The sequence below is a fragment of the Quercus robur genome, chromosome 4 (genome assembly GCF_932294415.1).
Source record: "Quercus robur chromosome 4, dhQueRobu3.1, whole genome shotgun sequence".
Taxonomy (NCBI): domain Eukaryota; kingdom Viridiplantae; phylum Streptophyta; class Magnoliopsida; order Fagales; family Fagaceae; genus Quercus; species Quercus robur.
This window is the reverse complement of record NC_065537.1, coordinates 45984186-46009206: the sequence shown is the minus strand read 5'-3', so window position 1 is coordinate 46009206 and position 25021 is coordinate 45984186. Positions and strand designations below refer to the sequence as shown.

Below are 25021 nucleotides of genomic sequence, written 5' to 3'. Positions count from 1 at the left end.
CAGCTGGACAATCTAAACCATCCTAAAGTAAGTCTTATGGGCCTTCTTGGATGAACTAGAAGCTGTGGTGCCCCCTACAATCATCCTTATGTCCCCTATGACTGGCCTAGGGCGTTCGTTATCCTTTCTAGTGACCTGCTCCTATTGTGGATCTGCTCTTTCTTTGCTGACGAATCATTGTAGTTTCTCTTGTCTAATAAGGGCTTCAATCTGCTGCTTCAAGTCATAGCATTCAGACGTGTCGTGACCATGGTTCCGATGAAAACGACAATACTTATCTCTGGACCTCTTGCTGGGATCTCTCTTTAACTTACCAGGCCATGTCAATGTCATGTCGTCCTTGATCTTCATCATCACCTGATCAATCAGGGCAGTTAGCGGGGTGAAGTTGGTGAACCTTCTAGTGGGGGTCTGGAGCGCCTGTCCTCCTATCGGTCTCTGATTCTAGTTATCTTTCGTCCCCTTTCCTACCAGGCATCTTCTTGCCTTTCCCTTTTCTTAGGTTTCTCCTCTCAAGCTAGCAGTGCGTCCTTTGCATTCATGTACTTCGTAGCTCAGTAAAGCACATCTGTTATGGTCTTTAGGCCGTTCTTGTATAAAGAGAACAAAAACTTCCCCTTCCGCAGACCATTGGTGAATGCAGCAACAAGTATCTTGTCATCAGCTTCATCTATTGAGACAACTTCCTTCTTGAAACGGGTTATGTAAGACCTTAGTGTCTCATCCTCCCATTACTTGATGCTTATTAGGCATACAGTGAATTTCTTATACCTGTGTCCCCTGATAAAGTGCAAGGCAAACTGCACGCTTAACTCCTTAAAGGTACCGATAGAGTTGGGTGTCAATCTGTTGAATCACACTCTTGTGGGACCCTTCAACGTAGTTGTAAAGGCTCATCGCGTGATCTCATTTGCCATACCTTGTAAGTGCATGAGGGTTTTGAATGACTCCAGGTGGTCCAAGGGATCCTTTGACCCGTCATAGGCTTTTATCTGCGGCATACGGAACTTTACAGGAACGGGGAACGAAGTGACGGGTGTTGTGAAAGGCAAGTCCGTCCAATGGACCAACTTGTCAAGGCCGTTTAACACCCGCCCCTTGAGGGCATTCATCATGAAGTCCATTCTTTCCTTCATCATCTGCATCTCCACGACCATATGTGGTGGTGTCGTATTTGTGACAGATGGACGGCTGGTATCTTGTCGCTTTTGCCTACTTGGGGCATGGCTGCCTTCCGGTCCTTCTCGGTCCTTCCTTTCGGCGTTGGTGCCCTCTTGCTCCTCCCCGTGACTGTTGGGCCCAGCATCCCTTTGGCGCATCTGTTCCTTTAGGCCATGGTTTTGCTTGGTAAGGCATTCCATAGCCGTGACTAGGGTCTATACCTACCTTTCAAGGGCAGCAGTGCATGGTTTTTCTTCGGTATGGTTATTGGTTGCCATCGAGCGAGTGAGTACCATACAACTCTTTGTCTGAGAAGTGGTAATATGGTTGTTATTGTTTTACTCTTCTTTCCCACAGACCGCGCTAATTGATGATGCCAAAAATCATCAGTGAGTCGCATAGTTCTCACGTGCTCTAGACAGAACCTGTGAAACAGAAAAGAAGACCTTACAGAAAGTACCGATGTGGTACCGGCCAAATACCCTCTGAAGGTTAAGTTAGAGAACTTTCACAACTCTAGAGTGCTAGAGCTGGGGTAAATTATGCGTACCTTGATTTGTCAGGGTTTTGGGGTTTTTATAGTAGAGTAGGGCTGACATTTGTTTCTTGATGGAAAGGGTCTTTCCTTGTAGGTAAGATCCTCATAAATACACGTATCTTGCGGGATCCTTTCCTTATAGGGATTCCCTTGATTAGAGTTAATCGTGGGGTACAAAATATTTCCTTGTGTAGATATTCGTGGAGGTCAAGCAAGGCCATACTGGACTCATCATGCTCTTTATTCCCGTTGGCTTCTTTTGCTCCTGTCAGCCTCTCTCTTCTCGTCGGCCTAAGGATTCTTGTCGTCTCATGTAGATGCCATCGAGTATTGAGGTGATGTTGTCGAGTTTTGAGGTGATGTTGTCAAGTTTTGAGGTGATGTTGTCGAGTTTTGAGGTGATGTCATCGGCCTATGGCATTGTCAATTTCGAATTACTTCACACGCATATGAAGCTGACGGGCTCAATGGAGTCATTGGCTTCCTTGTATGTAATGAGTTTATTTCTTCCTAAAAACACCCTCGTCAAATATCATAAAATTGGCATGCGTTCATATTTAAACGAGATCCATTGTGGTTTAGGACCTCCTATATTCACTAGCCGACCTTTACACAGTGGTTGTGTAATATTGATATTGATCCCAACTCGTATACAACATCTACGACAATCACCTTTGGCAGATTCCTTAACGCATTCAACCTTGCCCAAAGTGCCTCCAATGGCCGCAACATTCTCCCTTGTCATACATCTAATCTGTAGCCCACAAATCTGTACCCAAAAGGATGTTGTATCAAACCTAGTATCCTCCACTATTGTAGCTTCACCTAGATGAAATAAGCTAACCATGTATTTATCGAAAGGCCATGGTCCCTGCATCAATATATGCTTTGGGTCATCTTCATCATCAAATAAAAGCATAACCATATTGTTCCCAAGGTCGCGTATATCAAAACTTCCCCCATACCTCCGCATGATCTTTAGCGTTTTCATAATAGCTTCTAGATTTATCCTCTGTTTGGTAAAGAACTTAGCCATCAATTTCCACAACGTTAGTAGAAAGGTTTACCATTTGGGTTTCCTTTGTATTGAGTGACAACTTCACCCATCTCCCTTGAAGATCGTCCATAGCGTGCGTAGACAAAAAAAACAACAAAAAAAGATTTCCACCAAAAATTGGGGAAAAGATGGTCTGTGCAAGAGACAGACAAGTTGTTTCACCGTCGTAGGGTTTTCAAAAGAAAACCTACCTACAAACGTGAAACAATTCTTAGTTGATGTGATTATAGGAATTGTCAAACACTTAATGTGAAAAACTTGGATACCAGTTTTTTAGGTTTATAGGTTTCCATTTATGTTAACTGATAAAACATAAATAATGTTATTATTTTTAAAATAATATAATTCAAAATAATTATATGTTTTAATTTAGTTATATGATCTAATTTATTGAACTTAAGGAAATATAATAAACTGAGTTATAAAGTACAATACCCAAGAGAGTTCGGAGATTTGAAACTAGCCAGCTCAATGAATATATCCCTGCAATGTATAAACCTTGCTTAATTGTGTATTTGAAAATTATTACATACTATAAAAAGAATAGGTGAGGTAAGCATTATATATGTAAAACCCTAAATTTTAATCCTAATTTCCAAATAAGTACTAAAATTTAAATTTCATTATTTTAATCTTACTTTTTAATTTTACCATATTTAGTCCCTAAAATAAAAAACGATCTCTTTTTGATCCCTACCGTCATCTCACTAACGGAAATTATCTACATAGTAGACGAAGTCCATTGTTGGTCACATTAAAATAATATTTTAAAAATTATTTAGAATTTTAAAAATGCCTCGTCAGCAATTTAATTAAAAAAAAGCCACATCAGATAAAAATAATAATAAAAATTCTAAGCTACTTATTTTTTTTTTTTAAAGAAAAGAAAAGAATTAATTTTTTTTTTTTTAAGAACTCAGATCATGTGTTCTTCCCGGTAAATCATGTTCTTCATTTTCTTCCCAACTAACCTTGCCCATAAAGTTAAAAAATCTAGATTTTTTTTTTCTTGCGTTTTCTTAGCAACCAAACCCATAAAATTACTCAAATTTACAAAATACAAAGACATGCCCACAAAAATTTACAAAACACAAAGACATTCAACAAGATTTTCTTATGCTTTGAAACCAAACACAAAAATACAAAACTCAAACCCAGATTTTCGGCCCCCATGCACAACCAAATACAAAACTCAACCCATATTTTCTTATGTTTTCTGAGAAACCAAACACAATACTCAAATATCAAATCAATGAACAAAACCCCAAATTAGAAACCACAAATAGCCACACAACCTTAAACACAACAACCACACCACCTCCAACCCCAAGTCCAAAAGCCACCACCAATTAAGTCCATGGGTTTAGAGAGAAAGCCACTATTGGTTTCAGCCATGGGTTTAGATAGAGAGAGTTGGGTTTTTGGCCATAGGTTTAGAGAGAGAGAGAGAGAGAGAGAGAGAGAGAGAGAGAGCTGGGTTTTCGGCCAAGATTTAGAGAGAGAGATAGAGAGAGAGAGAGAGAGAGTTGGGTTTCTGACCTAAGTTTAGAGAGAGAATAGGATTTTTGGCTATGGATTTAGAGAGAGAGAGAGAGAGAGAGAGAGATCACCTTCAATCAGCTTGTAGAAAGAAAGAGAGAGCTTGGAAAATATGAGTTGGATCAGATTTTTTTCTGGAAGTAAATATGAGCTTGAGTTCTAATAATGTGTTTGGTTACCAAGAAAGTTTAAGAAAATTTGTGAAAGTTACTGCACCAACAATGCACTTCGTCTATCATGTAGACAATTTCTGTTAGTGAGATGATAGTAGGGACCAAATCAAGATCACTTTTTGATTTTAGAGACTAAATACGGTAAAATTAAAAAGTAGGAACCAAAATGGGAATAGGGTCAAAATATAGGAACTAAAATGGTATTTTCACATTTTTTTTTAAATTGTTTCTCTCTCTGTTTACATACAACAACCACTATTCACTATCTTCCTTCACCTTTGGGAAAAGAATAAAGAAAAAAAAATGTTACTATAGTAAACCAACTTGTGGTTAGACCCATTTTAATAGTGCCTATTTGTGGTTTGGACTTCATCACTTTACCTATCTAAGATTACTTTCAGTAGTCCTTCATAACCCACCTCGTTAGTTTACCATTATAAACATAAAAATAAATAAAAAGATGAATATATGAAGATCAAAAAGTTAGAAGTGTGTAAAAACCAATGTTATAAATACCGTTCCAAACACCATTTCGGTTTGTTCGGTGGAACGAAATATTTTGGTACCGGCCAATTTCGACATACCATTTCAGTGTGTTTCAGGTTCCAAAAAAAAAAAAATATATATATATATATATAATTTCATATCCTATTACTTTTATAAAAACTTAAAATTTATATTTTCATATATTTCTAAAAATTGTTACTTTAAAATTAATCTAATATAACTCACAAGTCTTAAAATACTATTATTTTAATTAAAATACACGTTAATTCTTTTAATGCAACAAAATGCCAAAATTGAAATAAGCTGGGGGTAGTGGCATCATTCCTTCAACTAAGCACACTACCCAAGACAAACTTATTTCCAACCTTTTTATTATTATTTTTTCCTCACTAGCTATATATTAGTCTCTTTTCCTTTTCTTTTTTTCTCTTGCTTTTTCTTATCCACGCACGTCTTCTATGATCTGTCCCCTCGATTTCTACACTACCCACTTTTGAATTTCAACACATCTTCATCTTCATCTCCACTTTTATGAGTTTATCACAGTATCACTTTTCTTCATCTTCTATCAGTAGTTCAGTACCAATGCCTCTTCTCCAATTCTCACTCTCAAATTTCTCACTGTGAATTTTTTTTGTTAGCTGTACAGGGTACGTTTATTCATTTCTTTTCTTTTCATTTTTTCCTTTTTGAGGTTTTTATGTGTACAAAATGCAAATTTGTTTAGTTTTTAAGAAATTTTTTCTTATAGTACAAACTTCATGCCGGCCAAATCTTGAATTTCAACCGGTATTTACCGAAACAATCCAAAACACTTGAAATAAACCAAAATGACCCAAAAAAATTTCCGGAGTGAAATAGGGTGAGTTACTGTTTCGGTTTGTTTACCAATATAGTATTTTCCAACTGTTCCGGTCGGAACGGAATGGAATTAATAACATTGGTAAAAACCAAGAATAAACCCATGTAAGAGAGAAAGCGGGAGCTGGACTTTGCCACATTGGCACATTTTCCCACTAAAACTACCGTTTCAAAGAAACTTTGAGAGAGAAAGTGATGGCGAATTCAGATAATCATCATCAGCATTGTCCTTAGTTTTGACCATTAGATAATTCCTTAAGAAAGAGGCTCAATTGTGGACAAGGCGGTGGTAGCACTCATTCCAAGCCAAATTCCACTCTCTTTGCTCGTTATTCTCAAGCCCAATATCGTTTCTCTTCTCCTAGTCTACTCTTTTCTTTTTCTTTTCTAAATAAAAGTCTAATTTTTAAACTCTTGCTCAATCAACTACCTCTTGGCTTTCTCTTAAAACAATTTTTAATTCCATTCACTCCAAAGAAAATTGCAAAAGACAATGGGATGATGAAGGAAAAGGAAATCCCTAATGAAATATACTATATTGACAACATATCATCCTAGCTTAGGTGTAACATGTTACACCTAGCTAGCCCCCCATTTTCCTCATCCCCTTATAAACACCCCCTCATTTTTTAGAAAAAATAGGAAGTAAAAGTGAGAAACATAGGAAAAAATAGAGTAAGAGTGGAAAAATTCTAAGAAAAATACCCTAGAAATTCTGAAAAAAATTCTTTTCCCCCTCTCTAGGAAACCCACCACAAAGAAAGATCCTCTTCCCTTTTTTTACTTGTAATTTTGTGGGTAAGCTTATAGGGATGGGGTACTTTCTTAATGACTACACCCATCCCATTTCCTTTTACTATCTTGTAAACATCATATTTATTTATATATGAAGTGCTTTCCTTTATACTGTCTCTTTATTTTGTTATTGTGTAAATATCTCTCTTTATCTTTATGTCCAGGTTACTATTGCTTTTTTATGATATTGTGCTTGTTTCCTAGATGAGTAGGACCATCTCCTAGGGTTTGTATGGGAAGTACCCTTAGGAAGAAGAAATCTCATCCCACCTAAGCATCTAGGATTTTATTTTCCTTGCTTAACATTTAAAGCAATCCCCTCTCCTTTTAATTTATGTCATCCCTTTAATTTTCTTGCACAATCCCCGTCCCTCTTTACTTTATTGCACTTATATATATGTGTGTGTCTATATATATATATATATATATATTATATCTAGATACCTAAATATTAAATAAATAAATAAAAAGATTTTCTGCTCCTTCTCTCTTAAATGGTTTTTAAACCTCCATTAGAGCACAATATGGGTATGTCTAATAAGAATGGTTGATGGTTTAAAACTCTCATTTCTTTATGATGAAAGACCCATAGGGCTTGAAAGAGATTAATCTATTTAAGAGAGACAAAAAAAGAAACTTTTCAATCAACCTTTACAATATTTCAGCTCTTTACTTTTATGTCATTTAAATTTTTGCACTTTATTTTCCTTGCAATTTATTTTCTGCACTTTATTATTGTTGTCCTTTTATTTTTCTCATCAATACTGTTGCCATAAAATAAATATGCTTGGGTAAAACAACTTCTTTACACAACTATTCTAAGGAAGTGCTTCTCAAAATCCTTTTCACCCTTTTCAAAAAGAATGATGAAGTTTTCTTAAAAAAAGAGAGTTTTTCCAAAAGATGTTTTGCTAAAAAAAAAAAAAAAATCTCTTCCTTTCAAAAAAGTTTCCAAAAAAAAATCTCCCTCCATTCTTTTCTTAAAAATTTAAAGAAGGTGTTCTAAAAAAATGTTTCTCTAAAAAAAATGTTCTTACCACATTAAAAAAAAAATAGGTGTTTTCAAAATAGTAGTCTCAAAAAAATTGTTTTTCTCTTCCCTCCTTGAGGGAATCCAAATTTTTTGCCAAGAAAAAGGGAAAATGTTTTTTTTACCATGTTAGTAAATGTTTTTACCGCGTTAGATTTCCCCTCAAAAAATGTTTTCCCCTCCCTTTAATTAAAAATAATACTAAATCAAAAAATAGGTTTCCAAAAAATACGTTTTTACCACGTTGGAAAATGTTTTCAAAAAAAGAATTTTTCAAAAACTTTCTTTCCTTTTTTTTAATATGAAAATAAGAGAGAATTTTTCCAAAAAAAAATAAAAAATAGTCTTTACCACATTGGAATTCCTTCAAAAAAAAAAAAAAGTTTTTTTTCTCAAAAATCCTATATAAAAACTTTTCCAAAAAAAAAAAAAAAGTGCTTTTTCAAAACAATAAAGAGTTAAATTGATGCTTTGTGTGATGAACTTGCTGGCATGGTGAGGCGTTTTTGGTGGGGGCAGCAGGAAAACCAAAATAAATTGATGTGGCTAAGTTGGGATAAAATGTGTGCTCCAAAAGAGGAAGGAGGTATGGGTTTTCGTGACTTGAAAGCTTTTAACATTGCTTTACTGGCCAAACAAGGGTGGCGGCTTCAGAATTGTCCAAACTCATTATTTTATCGAGTGTATAAAGCCAAGTATTTTCCACATGGAGATTTTGTGACTGCTTCGTTGGGGAGGCACCCATCCTACTCTTGGCGGAGTATTATGGAAGCCCAGAAGGTTGTTCAATTAGGATGTCGCTGGCAAATTGGTAATGGGAGTTCGGTCAGCTTGTGGAGAGATAAGTGGCTGCCTTCCCCGCCCTCACATAAACCTGCAACTGTTCCCCATTTTTTTCCTGATGATGCTTTAGTTTCTGCACTTATTTATACGGAGACAGCAACCTGGAAGTCTGATATAATCCATGAGGTGTTTCTTCCTTTTGATGCTGAAGCTATCCTCTCTATTCCTCTTAGTCCATCGTTGCCTGCAGATAGGCTGATTTGGGCTTATACTCCTGCTGGCCGGTTCACTGTGAGCAGTGCTTATCGTGTTGCTCGCCAAGCTAGGAATGATACAGAGCAGGGTGAGAGCTCGACGTCACAGCACATGGTGTCCTTTTGGAGGTGTATCTGGAAGTTACCTCTGCCCAATAAAATTAAGAATTTTGCATGGCGTGCTTGTAGGAACATTTTGCCAACAAAGGCTAATTTGTTCTACCGGAAAGTAACCCAGGATGACATTTGTGATGAGTGTGGGGCAGCTGTGGAGTCTACGACACATGTGCTTTGGCATTGTGATAAGGCTAAGGAGGTGTGGATAGCGGCGAATATCGATCTCGGTCCAGACGTGGGAGAGGTGCGTGAATTTATTGATCTGGTTTGGTATGCTCGGAATGTGAAGCAGTGGTCGGTCCAGGAGTTGGCTCGTCTATTTATTGTTGCCTGGGGTATTTGGTCCAATAGAAATGAAGTTCGAGTGGGTGGGGCTCGCAAGACGGCTTCTGGTATTGCTGGCTGGACGTTGGAGTTTTTAGAAGAGTTTCAAGTGGCAAATCATCGTATCAAGGTGAAGAATCCAGAGGTTGAGGTTGGCTGGGTTCTTCCTCAACATTCGTGGCTCAAAGTTAATGTTGACGGAGCGGTTTTTGAGAGACAACGTGCTGTGGGCATCGGAGTCGTTATTAGGGATCACTTTGGGCTGGTGTACGCTGCGCTGAGCATGAAGATTCACTTGGGTCCTCTGGAAGTTGAAGCCAAGGCGATGGAGGAAGGACTGAGGTTCGCTTGGGAACGTGGTATCAGTTCCGCGATCTTTGAAGGTGACTCGTTGGTTGTTCATAACTCCCTCACAGGCTCTGTTAATCCTCCAACCAGTATCTACAATTTGATCTCAGGATCCTTGCTTCAAGCTACTCGGTTCAGGGATTGCTTGTTTTCTGTTGTGCCACGATGTGGTAATAAGGTAGCGCATGGGTTAGCCCAACACGCTAAGTCCTTATCGGATTCTTTCAGTTGGTTAGGAACTTGTCCTCCTTTTGTGGAGCAGTTAGTAGCTTCTGATGTAATGTTTTCTTCTTCTTAATAAAATTGTCATAGTTCGCATCAAAAAAAAAAAAAAAAAAAAAAAGAGTTAACATGGTAAACTTTTTTTTTTTCATACATTCTAATCTCAAGCTTTTCTTAGAATAGTCGTAGTTAAAGATTTGTGTTCATGGTTCGTTCCCTTGAGTCCTTGAACACCCTTTAAGCTAACATTGACCCTATAACTTTCTTTAGCACTAATAAATTTTATTTGTCATATTTTTTTGCATGACAAAAATGAGAAAATGGTGGATGACAGCAAGTTGCTACTCTTCCAACTCCATTTGTGTGTGTGTGTTGTAGTTTGTTTATTTATAATAGCTAGTACTCACATGCTACCTATGTATTAAATATTCTACTCATATGGTTGTTCTTGTATATCCTCACACATGCTATCTACATATATACCTCACATGCTAGTTCGTAAATATTCATTAAAGTTAATATTCACATGCTAATTATAAGTAAATAATTGCTCACATGTATATATGTATATATTGTTTGTAAAACTCTTTTTTCAAAAATCAAAATGCCAAGTACTCTATTTCTACACAAAAAGCTGACGTTTGAATTAAATTAAAACGAGTTACTATCTTCAGATAGGCGTTGTACGGTGCCTAACACCTTCCCCACGCGTAATCAAACTTCTAAGTCCATGATCTTTGGTTCGAGACTTTTTGGTTTGCCTTAATTAATGAGCCCTTAAAATTTGGTTTAGTTAATTAGGTAACCTAAAACGAATTAGACACATTGGTGACCAATCACACCTAATACAAAACCAATGGTTGATAGTGACTCCTAAAATAAAAATAAGAAAAAGGGACTCACAACCCCCCCCCCCCCACCCCCCACTCTAGAGACACAAGCACACAAGAGTCACATTGCCAAGGACCCAATGTGCGACCTACCAAAAAATATTTTGGGGTGCCCACACTGACCACCCATCGGAAAACTCCACTAGCATGAATAATGTAGTACATGGATGACTATAAACCCTCCAAGCCTATATCTCCTGTGTACTTAAGTCATCCAAGCTGCAGCTAGCAACCAACTTTGCCGAGTCTTTTCTTCATCAAGCTCATTGGAATCACCACCGTTGAGCCACAAACGGAAAACAACAAAGGATTTGGATTTGATTTGGCTTCACTAAGTTTCTAGGCCTTCAACAAACTCACAACACTCAAGGTTTAGTGATCATGGAGGTGAAGGTTACAAATTTCTCTCAAGGATATGTCATTTGTGAGAGAAAAGGAGAAGAAATGATAAAGAGATTTGTTTCTCTAGACTAAGGCACTCTCTCTCATACAAAAGGGTTGGGATGAACAAATGCTCTCAACCTAGCAAACCCACAACCACCACTAGTCACCACTAGTCACCAATATCGAAAAAAAAAAAAACCAAAAAAGAAAAGAAAAGAAAAGAAAAGAAAAGAAAAACAAAACAAAACAAAACAAAAAACCACAACTCATTAGACACAAAACCCATTCAACGACCACCGCAGCCACAACAACCACTGCCACTGTCACTACCACCCAGAACCTCAACCCCCAACCACCAAAATCGCAACCAAATCACTGAAGCACAGATCAGACCATCGTAAATCTGATCATAACCCAACCCAACTGCTACAAGCAAACTCGAGAGAGGAGAGAGGGACAAGATAGAGTGAGAAAGTTGATTTCAGTAGAGAGGGAGAAGATGATAGGCTGGGCATAAAGGCGTTGGTGATAGAAAATTAGAAATAAAGGAGAAGCTAAAAGAGAGAAAAGAGAGGAGAAAGCAGTAGCACGTGTGAACCAAATAAACAACATTATTTGTGTTTAACTTCCAGCTACTATCAGCTGCCAAAGATGGCAGTTTACTGTAGCTGAGAGTTTAAATTTTTTAAGTAGGGATAATTACACATAACCCACCTGTGGTTTTGCCTACCCGTGGTTTGAAAAGTATCACTTAACCCACCTGAGGTGTGTTTCCGTCACTCTCCGTAACCCACCTCGGTCTCTGCCGTTACAAAAACACCTTTTAACCCCAAAACAGAACATAATGCGAATCAAAACCCCCAAAACTCAAACACTTTTCGAGAGAGACACCCAAGGTGCAATCAGGCTTGTTCTTCGCGGTTTGGAGCGTGTGGAGAGGGAGAAAGCACTTGTTTGCATCATCGAACCTGGGCAAGGTATGTGTGATGTTTTTTCATCTGCATTTGGGTCTGCTCCTGATTTAGGGTTTCAGATTTTGTTCAAGTGTGAACTTACTGTGTGAAAGTCTAAATCCAGGAATTGTGTTATGTTGAGATGTCTTCATCAAGTGGTAATTTCTCGGGTTCATGTGGACATATGTGCAATGAGCAGACTTGTGTTTTGAGAACAAGTTTGAGTTTGCACAATTTTGGGAGGAGGTTCTTGGGTTGTAGCCGTTATAAGGTTGGCCCTAAGTGTCCTTTCTTTGTTTGGATTGATAACCCAACCTGTCCTCGTGGGAATGAAGCTGCACCTTTGGCTCTAGAGAAGATGTCTAGGCTTCAGACTGCTCTCCAACTTGCAAATGAGAGGGAAAGGACAGCTCTGGAAACGGCAGAAGAAGCTAGGCAAATGGCAGAAAAGGCTCTTGAAGAGGAAGCCAAAGCCAAGGAGAGGGAGAGAAAGGCTCGAGCTGTCTGTGCAAAAGCTAAGGAAAAAGCCATTCTTGCTGAAGAGAAGCAAAGAATGTGGAAGTCTGCATGCATTTTGTCATGGATCTTTTTTGTTATTGTTATGTTATTGTGTTTTGGCTCAATTGAGTTCTCTGGAGTGAAGAGACCTAGATTGTTGCCCCTGAAGTAGTTAATTGGTTAGTAGAGACAGTTATGGCAATGGTGTTAATGAATTTGCATTGTAATAGCACTAGCCTACTGATGTAATGTTTTGATGTGTCAATGAATGAAGAATTGGTCAATTCTTGAGTATTTTGTGCATATCCTAACAACCATTCAATGGAAGAAGTAATGGTCAATTATCAATTTGGCTGTGCATACCATAACAACCATTCCACAATAAAAACTTTCATACACTGTATTAGAAAAATATACTTGGACATAATTTGTAGTAGCAATAAATAAACTTCCATATAATTTGGCTGTGCATACCATAACAACCATTCCACAATAAAAACTTCCCATACACTCTATTAGAAAAATATACTTGGACACAATTTGTAGTAGCAATAAATAAACTTTCATATAATTTGGTTGTGCTTACCATTCCACAATAAAAATAATATACTTGGACACAATTTGTAGCAGCAATAAATAAACTTCCATATAATCTAGTTTGGACAAATATTGTTCCATACAAACTGTAATATCATAACTTCCATATAACAACCTGGAGTGTATTGTACCTTAATTACAAAAAAAGCACATTCCAAGGCCAGCAGTGATTGTTTTTTACACTAATTAGTAATTACAAAAAAGCACATTCCAAGGCCAGCAGTGACTGTTTTTTACACTAATTGATAATTACAAAAGGCCAACAGTGGTCTTCACAAAAAAAAAAAACCAAAAAGGCCCACATGTTCCCACTAGCTTTACTCCCAATGCTGGCATGCGTACCCACTAGCTTCATTCATTTCTTGCCTTTACTCTTTCCTCTTTCCACCCACTGGATTCATTTTTGGTGGCCTTTGTGCAGCAAGCTGTCCTCTAGTCCTCACACCACCAGTGCTCCCACTTGCATGTGAAGGCTACAAAATAAAAAATAGATCCACTTGTTAAAAAATATCCCAAGCTACACAACCATCCAGGACTAAGTTACCTGTGAAGAACTTGGTAAGGTATCCCAGGTTTCCCTAGGTGTGTGAAACTCTGGTTGTGAGGAAGAGAACCATCCTGCTCTCTTGTGAGATGGCCTAGGTTGATTTCCTTGCTGTGAGGATGAAGGCTGAGTGGCAGACATCATGTTGTAGGTCTGGGCAGGCTGTTGGGATGGTGGCTGAGGTGCAGGCTGAGGTGCAGATCTAGGTGTAGGCACCCCTTCCCTTGCCTGCAACAAAACCCAGTTTCAATACAGTGTCTATTGTAAGTTTAAAAACAAGTTTTGTTTTTTTTTTTTGCCATTTAAATCCTAATTACTTACAGCTTTTTCTCTTTGAAGTCTCTGTCTCCTCTGCCATGGTGTCTCCCCAGTGATGCCAGCCTTGCACCCTCTTGAGTTATGCCCTTCCTTTTTGCATTTCCCACATCTTACAGGTCTGTTCTGTCTACTTGCTTTGTAAGGGTTCCTAGGCTCATCAGAAGCCCTCTTTCTTTGCTTGGGTGGTCTGCCTAGTGGTTTGTATATGTGAGGTGCCAGGGGAGCAGGCTGTCCAGTCTCAGCCCATTCTGACTGGCCAGGCATGGGAGGAAGTACCTCCTTGTATATCTCCATGTAAGTTTCTTTGAAGTAGCATGGGTGGGTATAGTCTTCTGGTGTCTCAATGTTTGTATAAATGGCTGTTATGGCATGTTTGCAGGGAATGCCATTTAAATCCCAAGACCTACAGCTACATGTCTTCTTCACCAAATCAACTACATGCCTCTCATATTGACTGCCTACCTCATAAAGGAAACTACCAGCTGGGGTAGCACTAAATGCCTTACTTTCAACCTTCAATTTCTCCAACCTATCTTGTATGCTTGGACACAACTTTCCAGCATACTTCTGTATCCCTTCCCTTTTTGTGTAAAGTCTAGTCATAAGTCTAACCCTAATCCACTCCAACATTGCCAAGATAGGCTTGTCCCTAGACTTCAATATCATTGCATTAAAAGACTCACTCAAATTATTTACCAAACAATCTGTTAAGGCCCTAGGAGTGAAGTGTGACCTTGTCCACTGTGCAGGTGCAATGTTTGCAAGATACTCATATGCCTTTTCATCCAAATCCCTTATGTACTGCATGCATCTCTCAAACTCCCTTACTGTTGTGGCAGCAGCACACCTCCACAATGCATCCTTCAGCTCCAATCCCTTGTGATCAACTTTGAAATGATTGTAGATGTGTTTCACACAGTATCTATGCTCCACGGTAGGGAATAGTGTCTCTATTGCAGGTATAAGCCCCTGTAAATAAGCAAGCAAACAAACAAACAAAACAAGTTAGTTCAGCAAACAAAGTCAACTATTCAAGTGTAACTGAACAAAACAAAACTTGCATACCTTTTGCCTATCAGAAATGAAGACCAACTGAAGCTCCTCTGGCCTCCCTATATCATCAGCAAAAATTTCCAAAAACCATATCCAAGACTCCCTGGTTTCTTGTTCCACAACAGCCATGGCTACTGAAAAAATGTTGTCATTTGCATCCTTGGCAGTGGCAGATAAGATTTGCCCACCAAATCTGTGCTTTATGTGACAACCATCTAAACCTATAAATGGCCTGCATCCACCTAAAAATCCTACCTTCTGAGCATTGAACCTAACATACATCCTCTTAAATTTTGGCTGGGAAGTCTCCTCAGCCATTTCTGTCTGCAATATAACCCTACTCCCCTTGTCTACAGTGGTTATCATTTGTGCATAGTCCCTAAGGACACCATATTGCAGTTGCTCATCTTCATTTATCAAATCCTTTGCCTTTCTCTTTGACCTATACACTTGGTTTACACTTAGGTCAACAGATAAATTTTGCATCACATGGTTGTGTACACCACTCACCTCCCAATTTGGATTTTTGCTAAAATCCTCAATGAACCTCTTAGCAACATAAGCTGATGTTGCTTGGCTGTTTTTGAAAGACTTGGGACAAGTACAGTCATCAGTCAAGGTCTTAATTTGAAATGTTAGCTCTCCACTTATTTGAGATGCATAACATCTCCACCCACACCTATTCTTGCAGTGAACTGATATCTTGGTCTTCTCATTAAGCTTGAATTTGATGTCAATAGGTTTTTTGATTGCATACTCCCTCAAAGCAGCTCTGAACACCTTTGCATTAGGGAACTTCATCTCCTTCTTCAGTACAACATTTCTCATGTCACTCTTAGCATTAAACTCTACTTGCTCAGGTACCTGCTCATCATCAGACCCATCCATGCTTACCAGGTCATCCTCAAGGGTGGCTCAGCCCACTCAGGGTCTGTGTGGGGTGCATTGCTTGATTCTGGGGCTGTGTGGGGTGCATTGCTTGATTCTGGGTTTGTATTGGGAGCAGAACCTTGTGGAGCTGAGTTTTGAGCAGCAAATACATCATCACCAAAGCCATCCCCCTCTAGGCCTTCATTTAGCCAATCATCATCATCATCATCATCATCTCCTTCAGCATTCTGTTCTTCATCTCTTGCATCAATGTCAACATCCTCAACATCTTCTTCATCATCACTCTCATCATCATTCTCATCATCTTCATCATCATCACTATCCAATTCTATTTCAACCCTTGCTGCATCACCACTTACATCACCACCTGCATGACCACCTACACCATCTGCCACTCTCCCTGCATCACCACCTACACCACCTGCCACTCCCCCTGCCGCTCCCCCTGCATCACCACCTACGCCACCATCTGCCACTCCCCCTGCATCAGGATACTCAACTGCCAATGGCTCCACATCTATGTCAGTATAGATTATGATTTTTTCAGCATACCATGCCTTATGAAGGTTAGTCATGTTTACGACATCTGTATCTGTTTCTATGTCTCTTAAATCATGCTGTAGATCACCATCAGGAATTAAATACTTATATCTACTGTGTTCCTTAGGAGCACCAACTAGATGGCATAAATCCCGAATTTCAAAGTAACTCAACTTGTCAGGGTCAATCTCTGTCAGTAAACGTACAGACCCACCCACATATTGTATGGTTGGCTCCTCCACAAAACATCCCCCAACATGAATTTCAAGGTCAAATGTGACATCATCCATCTGCAATTAAAATAAGTATTTTGTTTACACACACTGACATGCAGAAAGTGAGAAGAAGACAAAAGAGACAACAAGCCAACAAATTGACAACAACACACGGACAAAGGACCACATAAAGCACATGCAAAACCAGATTCCCAACAAATTCATAGGGACCACACTACCCACACTTCACAAACAAGTGCAATCATTGACAAATAAACTTGATTCCTTCAGGTATATGCATTATAGAAACAACAATAGCAAAATGCATATCCTAAGCGATTCTACACATAAATAGCAAAATGCTAATTTAACATACAAAAAAATTTTTACTGTGCAGATGAACAGCAAAACCTAACTACGTGGGTGGGTCACCATAAAAAAATGACATCAAGAACCCAAATGCAGATGAAAAAACATCACACATACCTTGCCCAGGTTCGATGATGCAAAACAAGTGCTTTCTCCCTCTCCACACGCTCCAAACCGCGAAGAACAAGCCTGATTGCACCTTGGGTGTCTCTCTCGAAAAGTGTTTGAGTTTTGGGGGTTTTGATTCGCGTTATGTTCTGTTTTGGGGTTAAAAGTTGTTTTTGTAACGGCAGAGACCGAGGTGGGTTATGGAGAGTGACGGAAACACACCTCAGGTGGGTTAAGTGATACTTTTCAAACCACGGGTAGGCAAAGTGATTTTCGCCCAAACCACAGGTGGGTTATGTGTAATTATCCCTTTTAAGTATAATATCTTTGATGTTGTGGGTATTTTTAGTGTATTGGGTGCTATATTTTAGCACCACTATTGTGAATGCTCTTACAACCCAAATATTGAGAAAAGGAACTTTGTATAGTGACATACCTGATCCAATAATTTCTTTACCATTTCTTTGGCTTCTGTTTCCCATAGGTTTTTGAATGTTCAAACGAATATCATTGATGGGACCACCCAAATGAATATGAATACCTAGAAAAAAAAATACACACATGCATAATTATATAATTCAAACTTCACTAACTATTGCAATATGGCTTTATCTAGGAGTAATGTTTATTACATACAAACTATTTTACACAATTTTATACACCCCCAAAATGAACTAGAATCATGACTTGAGTTTGTGTACAACAAATTTAACCCTTATCTTAGATTACTAGCGATGTTCAAAAGGCAACACATATAGAATCAAGAAAACTACGGATTCGTTTAATGGGAAATGATTTCTTCAAACAATTGATTGACACATTTTAAATATTGGAAATTTGGAAACAAAAGTGACACCGTAAAAAATATTAAAATCTTTAAGTAAGGGACTTACATTTTAGTTGTGGTACTGGTAGGAACGTCCCATTAACATTTGTGGGGTGTTAGGTGTTACCCATTTTATTTTTTATTTTTTATTTGTTTTTGTATAATTTTACAGTTTGGAGGGAAGTTTAAATCCTAATTGACTTTTTTTTGGAAATATAAGACTTTTGGCCCAAACGTTACCCATTTTAACATGTACTATTGTGTCGGACCGTGAGCTATGTCATTCCACCTCAAAACTTATTGATGATGAGGAAGACACACTCAAATCTTTTATCGCATTTGACATCATGCCACGCGGGCCTGTTTTTAGAGTGGTTGTAGGGAGTCAAATTGTGGTCCCCCCAACAATCCCCCCCTCACAATGACACTCCCGTGACTCGAACCCATGACCTTGGCTCTGATACCATTTGTCAGACTTTGAGCTATGCCATTCCACCTCAAAACCAATTGGTGATGAGGAAGACACACTCAAATCTTTTATGGCATTTGATATCATGCCATGCGAGCCTATTTTTAGAATGATTGTAGGGAATCAAATTTTGGTCCCCCCAACATATTAGAATTGTTTTTGGTATAGAACTAATTCAGTAAATTTATAGATAAGACAAACATCTTTTAAAATCAGTTAAAATTAATAAAGTCCAATGACGTTACCCATTTACATATATGGGCAAATATAGACAAACTATTTTTTGTCTCAAATTTTTTGCAAATAAACTAACTTTTATCTTTTTTTGAAATAAATAAGTTTTTAGTGTCTGTTTTTATAATAACAACTCTCTTTGTTAAAAGATTTTTGCTAAAATTTTTGTAGCTAAAACTTAAAAACCTAAAAAAACAAAAGTTAATGTTGAAAGATTTTTGCTAAAAATACTATAACTAAAAAAAAAAAAAAAAAAAACTGATTTATTTTTGCCTGAAAGTACTATAGCAAAAGAGTAATGTGGAACACTAGAAGCAAAAGAAGACTTGGTATTTTGAGCAAAATTTATAAAATGAGATGCATAGATAGTTGATTGTAGCTAACTTTTTGACTAAAACTTTGCAATAGAATACATATAACATGGAATCCTAAACTTGAACCAAAATAAGCTTGGTTTTTTTGTGGGACTTGCATGGGCCCACAAACAGTAAATAAGTTTCAGCAAAAAGCCAATAAAAAGCTGGTGCTAAAAGCAGCTTTAGCCTTTTACAACACATTTAATATAAAAATTACCAAAAATTATATCTTTTTATAAATACTATGAGAATAAGTTACTAGGAATAAGCAAATCAAACGAACATATTAGTATAACTTTTTAAGTGAATATTATTATTATTATTATTATGAGAATTAACTGTTTAAGTAATATATTTATCCAATTTTTTTTAAGTAATATAATTACAAGGTTAAGATATAAATAAGCTAATTTATAATAAATCTTAGTTATATTCTGTAAGTGCTGACTCACATTTTCTGTCAGTTTCTTTTTCATGTCTAAAATTGTAAATTATTAGAATATTAGAATGTTATATATGAGTAGAAGTTTTTTTTTTTCAACATTGATTTAAGTTGGGTCATACACATTATTCTTGTGCAATATGATTTTGGTTTGATGTAAATGTTACACGTCATAAAATATACTTTCACTATGTGGGCACACTATAAGCACATTAAAATTATAGAAACTCTATAATCAAAGCTTTAAGAGGTTTAGAAATACTTTTCTTATTAAAATTCTAGTATAAAAAAATTTTATATATCTAAAAAAATCATTATTTATTTTAATTTATTTTGATCATTTATAATAATTTTTTGAATTAATAATAAAAATTGGGCATTGTGCTTGTGCTATGTGACTTGACTTGAGTATTATACTTTGTAGGACGTGCTTTCTCAATATACTGCACTATAAAATTAAAATTATTAAGATAGATTTTTATAGATTAAATTCCGCTTACATTTGAAGAAATTAAAAAAAAAGACTCCAATTAAAATTTAATTATCAAAATATATCAAGAATTTTAAAGAAGCTTCACCATTTATTATAAATTATAGTCTACAATAATTCCTGGTTTTGATAAAAGCTAAATGTAGGGACACGGTTATTTAACGACCCAAGAAAGACATTGGGCTCGTATATAAAGGGCCCTAACAATATAATTTGTAGAGAGTGGGCTTGAAAGGCAGGGCCTTGGTCACCGATCAGCAGTTTAGTCGTGATTTTTATGGAAGCTTTTACATGGGAGGACTTGGCTTGACTAGCCAAGCATTCCATTGGTATGGGCTGTAGGATTTAAGTCCTCGGATTGCGTCCGAGGAGCACAATATCCTTCCCACTCCCCCTTTTGCAGGATTTTTTCCTCCTTCCCGGGGGGATCCCTTTCTCCTTCACTTTCTTTCCCTTTTATAGTAGTCTTCATTTCCCCTTTTAGTGTCCACGTGTAAGTTTTTACTTTCTGGGGTGCAGACCTGTCCTGTCAATCCATACCTCAAGTGGTTGGGGGTCGTTGGAAAAGTTAAATAGCATGGTCTGGAGTATGGGCTTGTCAGATGCAGGATTCTGTATTACGATGTTGGCAGCTTTCTCCCTTATCTTACCCCTGTACTGAGTTTGTCCTTTTCTTCAGGCGTTTTGTGAGGTGCTGAGCATAAGATCGTCTTCGGTCATATCCTTGTGCCTTTTTTTGGGCTTTCATTATGCGTCCTCGGCAATAACTCTCCTCGGCTTAGACCTTGAGCCCTAATGTAGAGTGGGCCTGGGCCACGAATTCTCTAGCTCCACAATAGCCCCTCAAAATCCTGCTACCCGACTTTTTAGTCGGGGAGGAGGGTTTTGATGATGTTGGGCCCACATCATGGCTTGCTCAAATTCTGTACTTTACTGACGTTTGTGTTTTTCCATTTACATGGGAGATGTGCCGAATTAAGAGGCATCCCTTTAGTTTTTACTCACGCGGTGTCCTTTGACGTTTCGGTGCTCGAGGCGTGCCTTCACGAGGATCTTCAAATCTTATGGTTGCGGATGGTGTTGGAAATCGAGCCAAAACCATCTTGTCCGTAGCATTCCTTGGAGACCTGCATAAATCAAATGCCACCACATTGCCTTTATATAAGTAGGATAGGAGGTTATTCCCCTTACATATAAACCCTTCGGCTCCCTTCAAGATTATAATCCTTCAGCCATAACCACAGTCTCCATATCCAGTGTTATCCACCCCTAGTGCAATATGTTTGAGGCACGGGCGGGGGTGAAGGAATTACACTCGCCACAGAGGCACCGGGTCCTTCCGAGACTCAAGGTGGTGCGGTCTGGACAAGGGAGACACAGACTCAAGATAATCTTCCATATTGACAAGGTGGGGATGGTATCTCTGCCTCTTTCAGTCAAAATCCGAAGCAGGTACTGGTCGCATCAGATTCTTGGTGCGTCAGAAGTAAGGTTTTCCGCCATCAGCGCCGTCTGCTCTATCGCAGGCGTGGTTAACATGGAGGCTCATCAACTTCCGGCTCCCTGCACCTTTTCTTCAACGGTGCTAGCCCCAAGTTGGGCTCTCTGCACCTTTTCTTCAACGGTGCTAGCCCCAAGTTGGGCTCTTTTGCTGCCCGAGTTATGGGCATGTAAAAGTATTAAGGAATGGTTTTCGTAGACACCGTTTTAGAACTGCTGCATCTCTCTTCTGTCTTTTTGTTAACTTCCTTGTATCTTTTCTTTTGCTTGTGTAGTTAGTTTCTAGCATAAGCTTATTCAAGCTCTTTCATTGTACGTTGTACTCTTCCTTTGTCTTAATAAAAGATGAATCTGTTTTCCTCTATGTACTTTTCTATTATGTAGCAATTACTTTGTGAATGGGTGTACTACATGTGTATTTTCCTTTAATGATACTTAGGGCAGGAAACCCTCAAACAAAAAGCTATTAACTTGAACTTATCGACATTATCGAATGTAAAAATGCTAACCTACAGTATATTAAACTTATGGGACTAACCGAGATAACAGCTGAGCGCTCTGTAATGCGCGTGAGGCAGCCGTCCGAGAATGATAAACTCAAAATGAACCATCCGAGAGGGTTGCCGAGTAGTGAGGGACTTTGGCCGTGTTTTGATAACACCTAGCCCTATCACAGCCGCATCAGTTCCCCTGGTATTGAGGATCCGAGGGTAGACTGGGGATTCCATTCAATCTAGGGACTAACCCAACTATTAATGGGTAACTCCTTTCCGGGGTAGAGTTTAAGGACCATATAACGTCCAGGTTGTGTCCAAAACTTGTATTTTTTCTCTTAAGTAGTCTGTTTCCCTAGGGGCTTGAGTCCGAGGAACATACAAGGCCTTGGTTCTGTCCAAAACTTGTAGTGTTTCTTCTAAGTAGTTGGTTTCCCCAGAGGCTTGAGTCCGAGGACCATACAAGGCCTTGGTTCTGTCCAAAACTTGTACTGTTTCTTCTAAGTAGTTGGTTTCCCCAGAGGCTTGAGTCCGAGGAACATACAAGGCCTTGGTTCTGTCCAATACTTGTACTGTTTCTTCTAAGTAGTTGGTTTCCCCAGAGGCTTGAGTCCGAGGAACATACAAGGCCTTGGTTCTGTCCAAAACTTGTATTGTTTCTTCTAAGTAGTTGGTTTCCCCAGAGACTTGGGTCCGAGGACCATACAAGGCCTTGGTTCTGTCTAATACTTGTATTGTTTCTTCTAAGTAGTTGGTTTCCCTAGAGGTTTGAGTTCGAGGAACATACAAGGCCTTGGTTCTGTCCAATACTTGTACTGTTTCTTCTAAGTAGTTGGTTTCCCCAGAGGCTTAAGTCCGAGGACCATACAAGGTCTTGGTTCTGTCCAATACTTGTATTGTTTCTTCTAAGTAGTTGGTTTCTCCAAAGGCTTGAGTCCAAGGAACATACAAGGCTTTGGTTCTGTCTAATACTTGTATTGTTTCTTCTAAGTAGTTAGTTTCCCCAGAGGCTTGAGTCTGAGGAACATATAAGGTATTGGTTCTGTCCAATACTTGTACTGTTTCATTTAAGTAGTTGGTTTCCCCAGAGGCTTGAGTCCGAGGACCATACAAGGCCTTGGTTCTATCCAAAACTTGTACTGTTTCTTCTAAGTAGTTGGTTTTCCCAGAGGCTTGAGTCCGAGGACCATACAAGGCCTTGGTTCTGTCCAAAACTTGTATTCATTTATTTATTTATTTATTTATTTACTTATTTATTTATTTTTCGAAGGTTAGCCCCTCGACCAAGGTGGGGAGAGTTAGCTTGATGTTGGAAGCCCCTAGAGCTGCCCGTGCCATTGGCACTGCGAGGCGTAGCCCCTAGCAGAAATTTATGTTGGAGCAACAACAGCATGTCGCTGGAAGTGGAGGAACCTTCGCAGACCTTTGCTTGACAGAGGCTCAACTCCACCGCCACCTATGCCAACGCGCAAACCTTCCCACAGACGACGCCAATTGTAGGGACACGGTTATTTAACGACCCAAGAAAGACATTGGGCTCGTATGTAAAAGGGCCCTAACAATATAATTTGTAGAGAGTGGGCTTGAAAGGCAGGGCCTTGGTCACCGATCAGCGGTTTAGTCGTGATTTTTATGGAAGCTTTTACATGGGAGGACTTGGCTTGACTAGCCAAGCATTCCATTGGTATGGGCTGTAGGATTTAAGTCCTCAGATTGCGTCCGAGGAGCACAGTATCCTTCCCACTCCCCCTTTTGCAGGATTTTTTCCTCCTTCTTGGGGGGATCCCTTTCTCCTTCGCTTTCTTTCCCTTTTATACTAGTCTTCATTTCCCCTTTTAGTGTCCATGTGTAAGTTTTTACTTTCTGGGGTGTAGACCTGTCTTGTCAATCCATACCTCGTGTGGTTGGGGGTCGTTGGAAAAGTTAAATAGCATGGTCTGGAGTATGGGCCTGTCAGATGCAGGATTCTGTATTACGATGTTGGCAGCTTTCTCCCTTGTCCTGCCCCTGTACTGAGTTTGTCCTTTTTTTCAGGCGTTTTGTGAGGTGCTGAGCATAAGATCGTCCTCGGCCATATCCTTGTGCCTTTTTTTGGGCTTTCATTATGCGTCCTCGGCAATAGCTCTCCTCGGCTTAGGCCTTAGGCCCTAATGTAGAGTGGGCCTGGGCCACGAATTCTCTGGCCCCACACTAAACTTACACAATATATTATTTAAATAATTTGTAAAAATTATATTTTAAACCTTATAATTCTATTATCTATATAATTTTTTAATTTCAAATATTTTATTAAAATATTTTCTATAGCTTTCATATAAGTTAACCAGTACTTTGCATAAGCATACGTATACTATAATAACAAAAATGACGTCATTTCACTTGTATTCCTTTAACTGTAACGATTTTCTAAGAATTCTAACGAATTTAAAATATGACCGATCATATGCTAAGAGTCTTTTAGTTCAATTGGTCATTCCTAAAATATTAAATTAGGATTATCTATATCAAAAATAGATCCATGCAATTACCGACTATAGAAATAGTCTCTTATATAAATAATTTCTTACATAAATCCTCTTAATTTTTCTAATTCTTGCATGTTTTTTCCATAAGCATGTCAAAATTCATATTTTCATATACTTATTTTTCATTTCCAATGCTATCAAAGAGATCAAGTTATCAACGTAAAATCTTACTTTTTTTAATTTCGAATAATGTTTAAGACTGTTAATCTTAACTTAATTTTTTAGAATTATTGTTTTGTATTTAGGCTTATGAATCACATGGATATTCTAGAAATTATTCACATTTTAAGAAAAATAATTTTCATTACATCAAAACGGTAGTATAGTACCACTACGTATGCGCTTGGCTTCAAATTAAAAGGCCAACTTATTTTACTATTTAGCTTATTTTTGCTACTATTCATGGGCCCCACTGCACTTTTTGCTACTATTTATGAGTCTCACTGTACTATTTCAGCTAACTTTTACCTTTATTTATAGTACTTTCGGTAAAAAGTTTTCAGTTTTAACAAAATAAGCGGATTTCAAACAGACTTGTACATGTGTTACCCGATGTAGTATTAATAATGTTGGGTGTTACGACCTATAGATATGTTTGTTTAACTGTCAAGATTTT

The 25021-nt window shown here is 38.2% G+C and overlaps 3 protein-coding genes across 3 annotated transcripts; 1 reads left to right on the top strand and 2 right to left on the bottom strand.

Annotated features, from left to right (window-relative positions):
* Positions 1–11718: 11718 nt before the first annotated feature.
* On the top strand, positions 11719–12726 carry LOC126722277 (uncharacterized). Its single transcript, XM_050425436.1, has 2 exons — positions 11719–11960; positions 12061–12726. The coding sequence occupies exon 2, from the start codon at positions 12079–12081 to the stop codon at positions 12604–12606; it is 528 nt and encodes a 175-aa protein (XP_050281393.1). The 5' UTR covers positions 11719–11960; positions 12061–12078; the 3' UTR covers positions 12607–12726.
* An 883-nt stretch (positions 12727–13609) lies between these two features.
* Positions 13610–15834, bottom strand: LOC126721988 (uncharacterized). Its single transcript, XM_050425126.1, has 4 exons — positions 14959–15834; positions 13897–14862; positions 13715–13803; positions 13610–13625 (listed from the first exon to the last, which is right to left on the bottom strand). The coding sequence occupies exons 1-4, from the start codon at positions 15832–15834 to the stop codon at positions 13610–13612; spliced, it is 1947 nt and encodes a 648-aa protein (XP_050281083.1).
* Positions 15835–15836: 2 nt separating this feature from the next.
* Positions 15837–17218, bottom strand: LOC126722276 (uncharacterized). Its single transcript, XM_050425435.1, has 2 exons — positions 17079–17218; positions 15837–16667 (listed from the first exon to the last, which is right to left on the bottom strand). Exon 2 carries the CDS (start codon positions 16665–16667, stop codon positions 15837–15839), a length of 831 nt encoding a protein of 276 aa, XP_050281392.1. The 5' UTR covers positions 17079–17218.
* Between the last annotated feature and the right edge of the window lie 7803 nt (positions 17219–25021).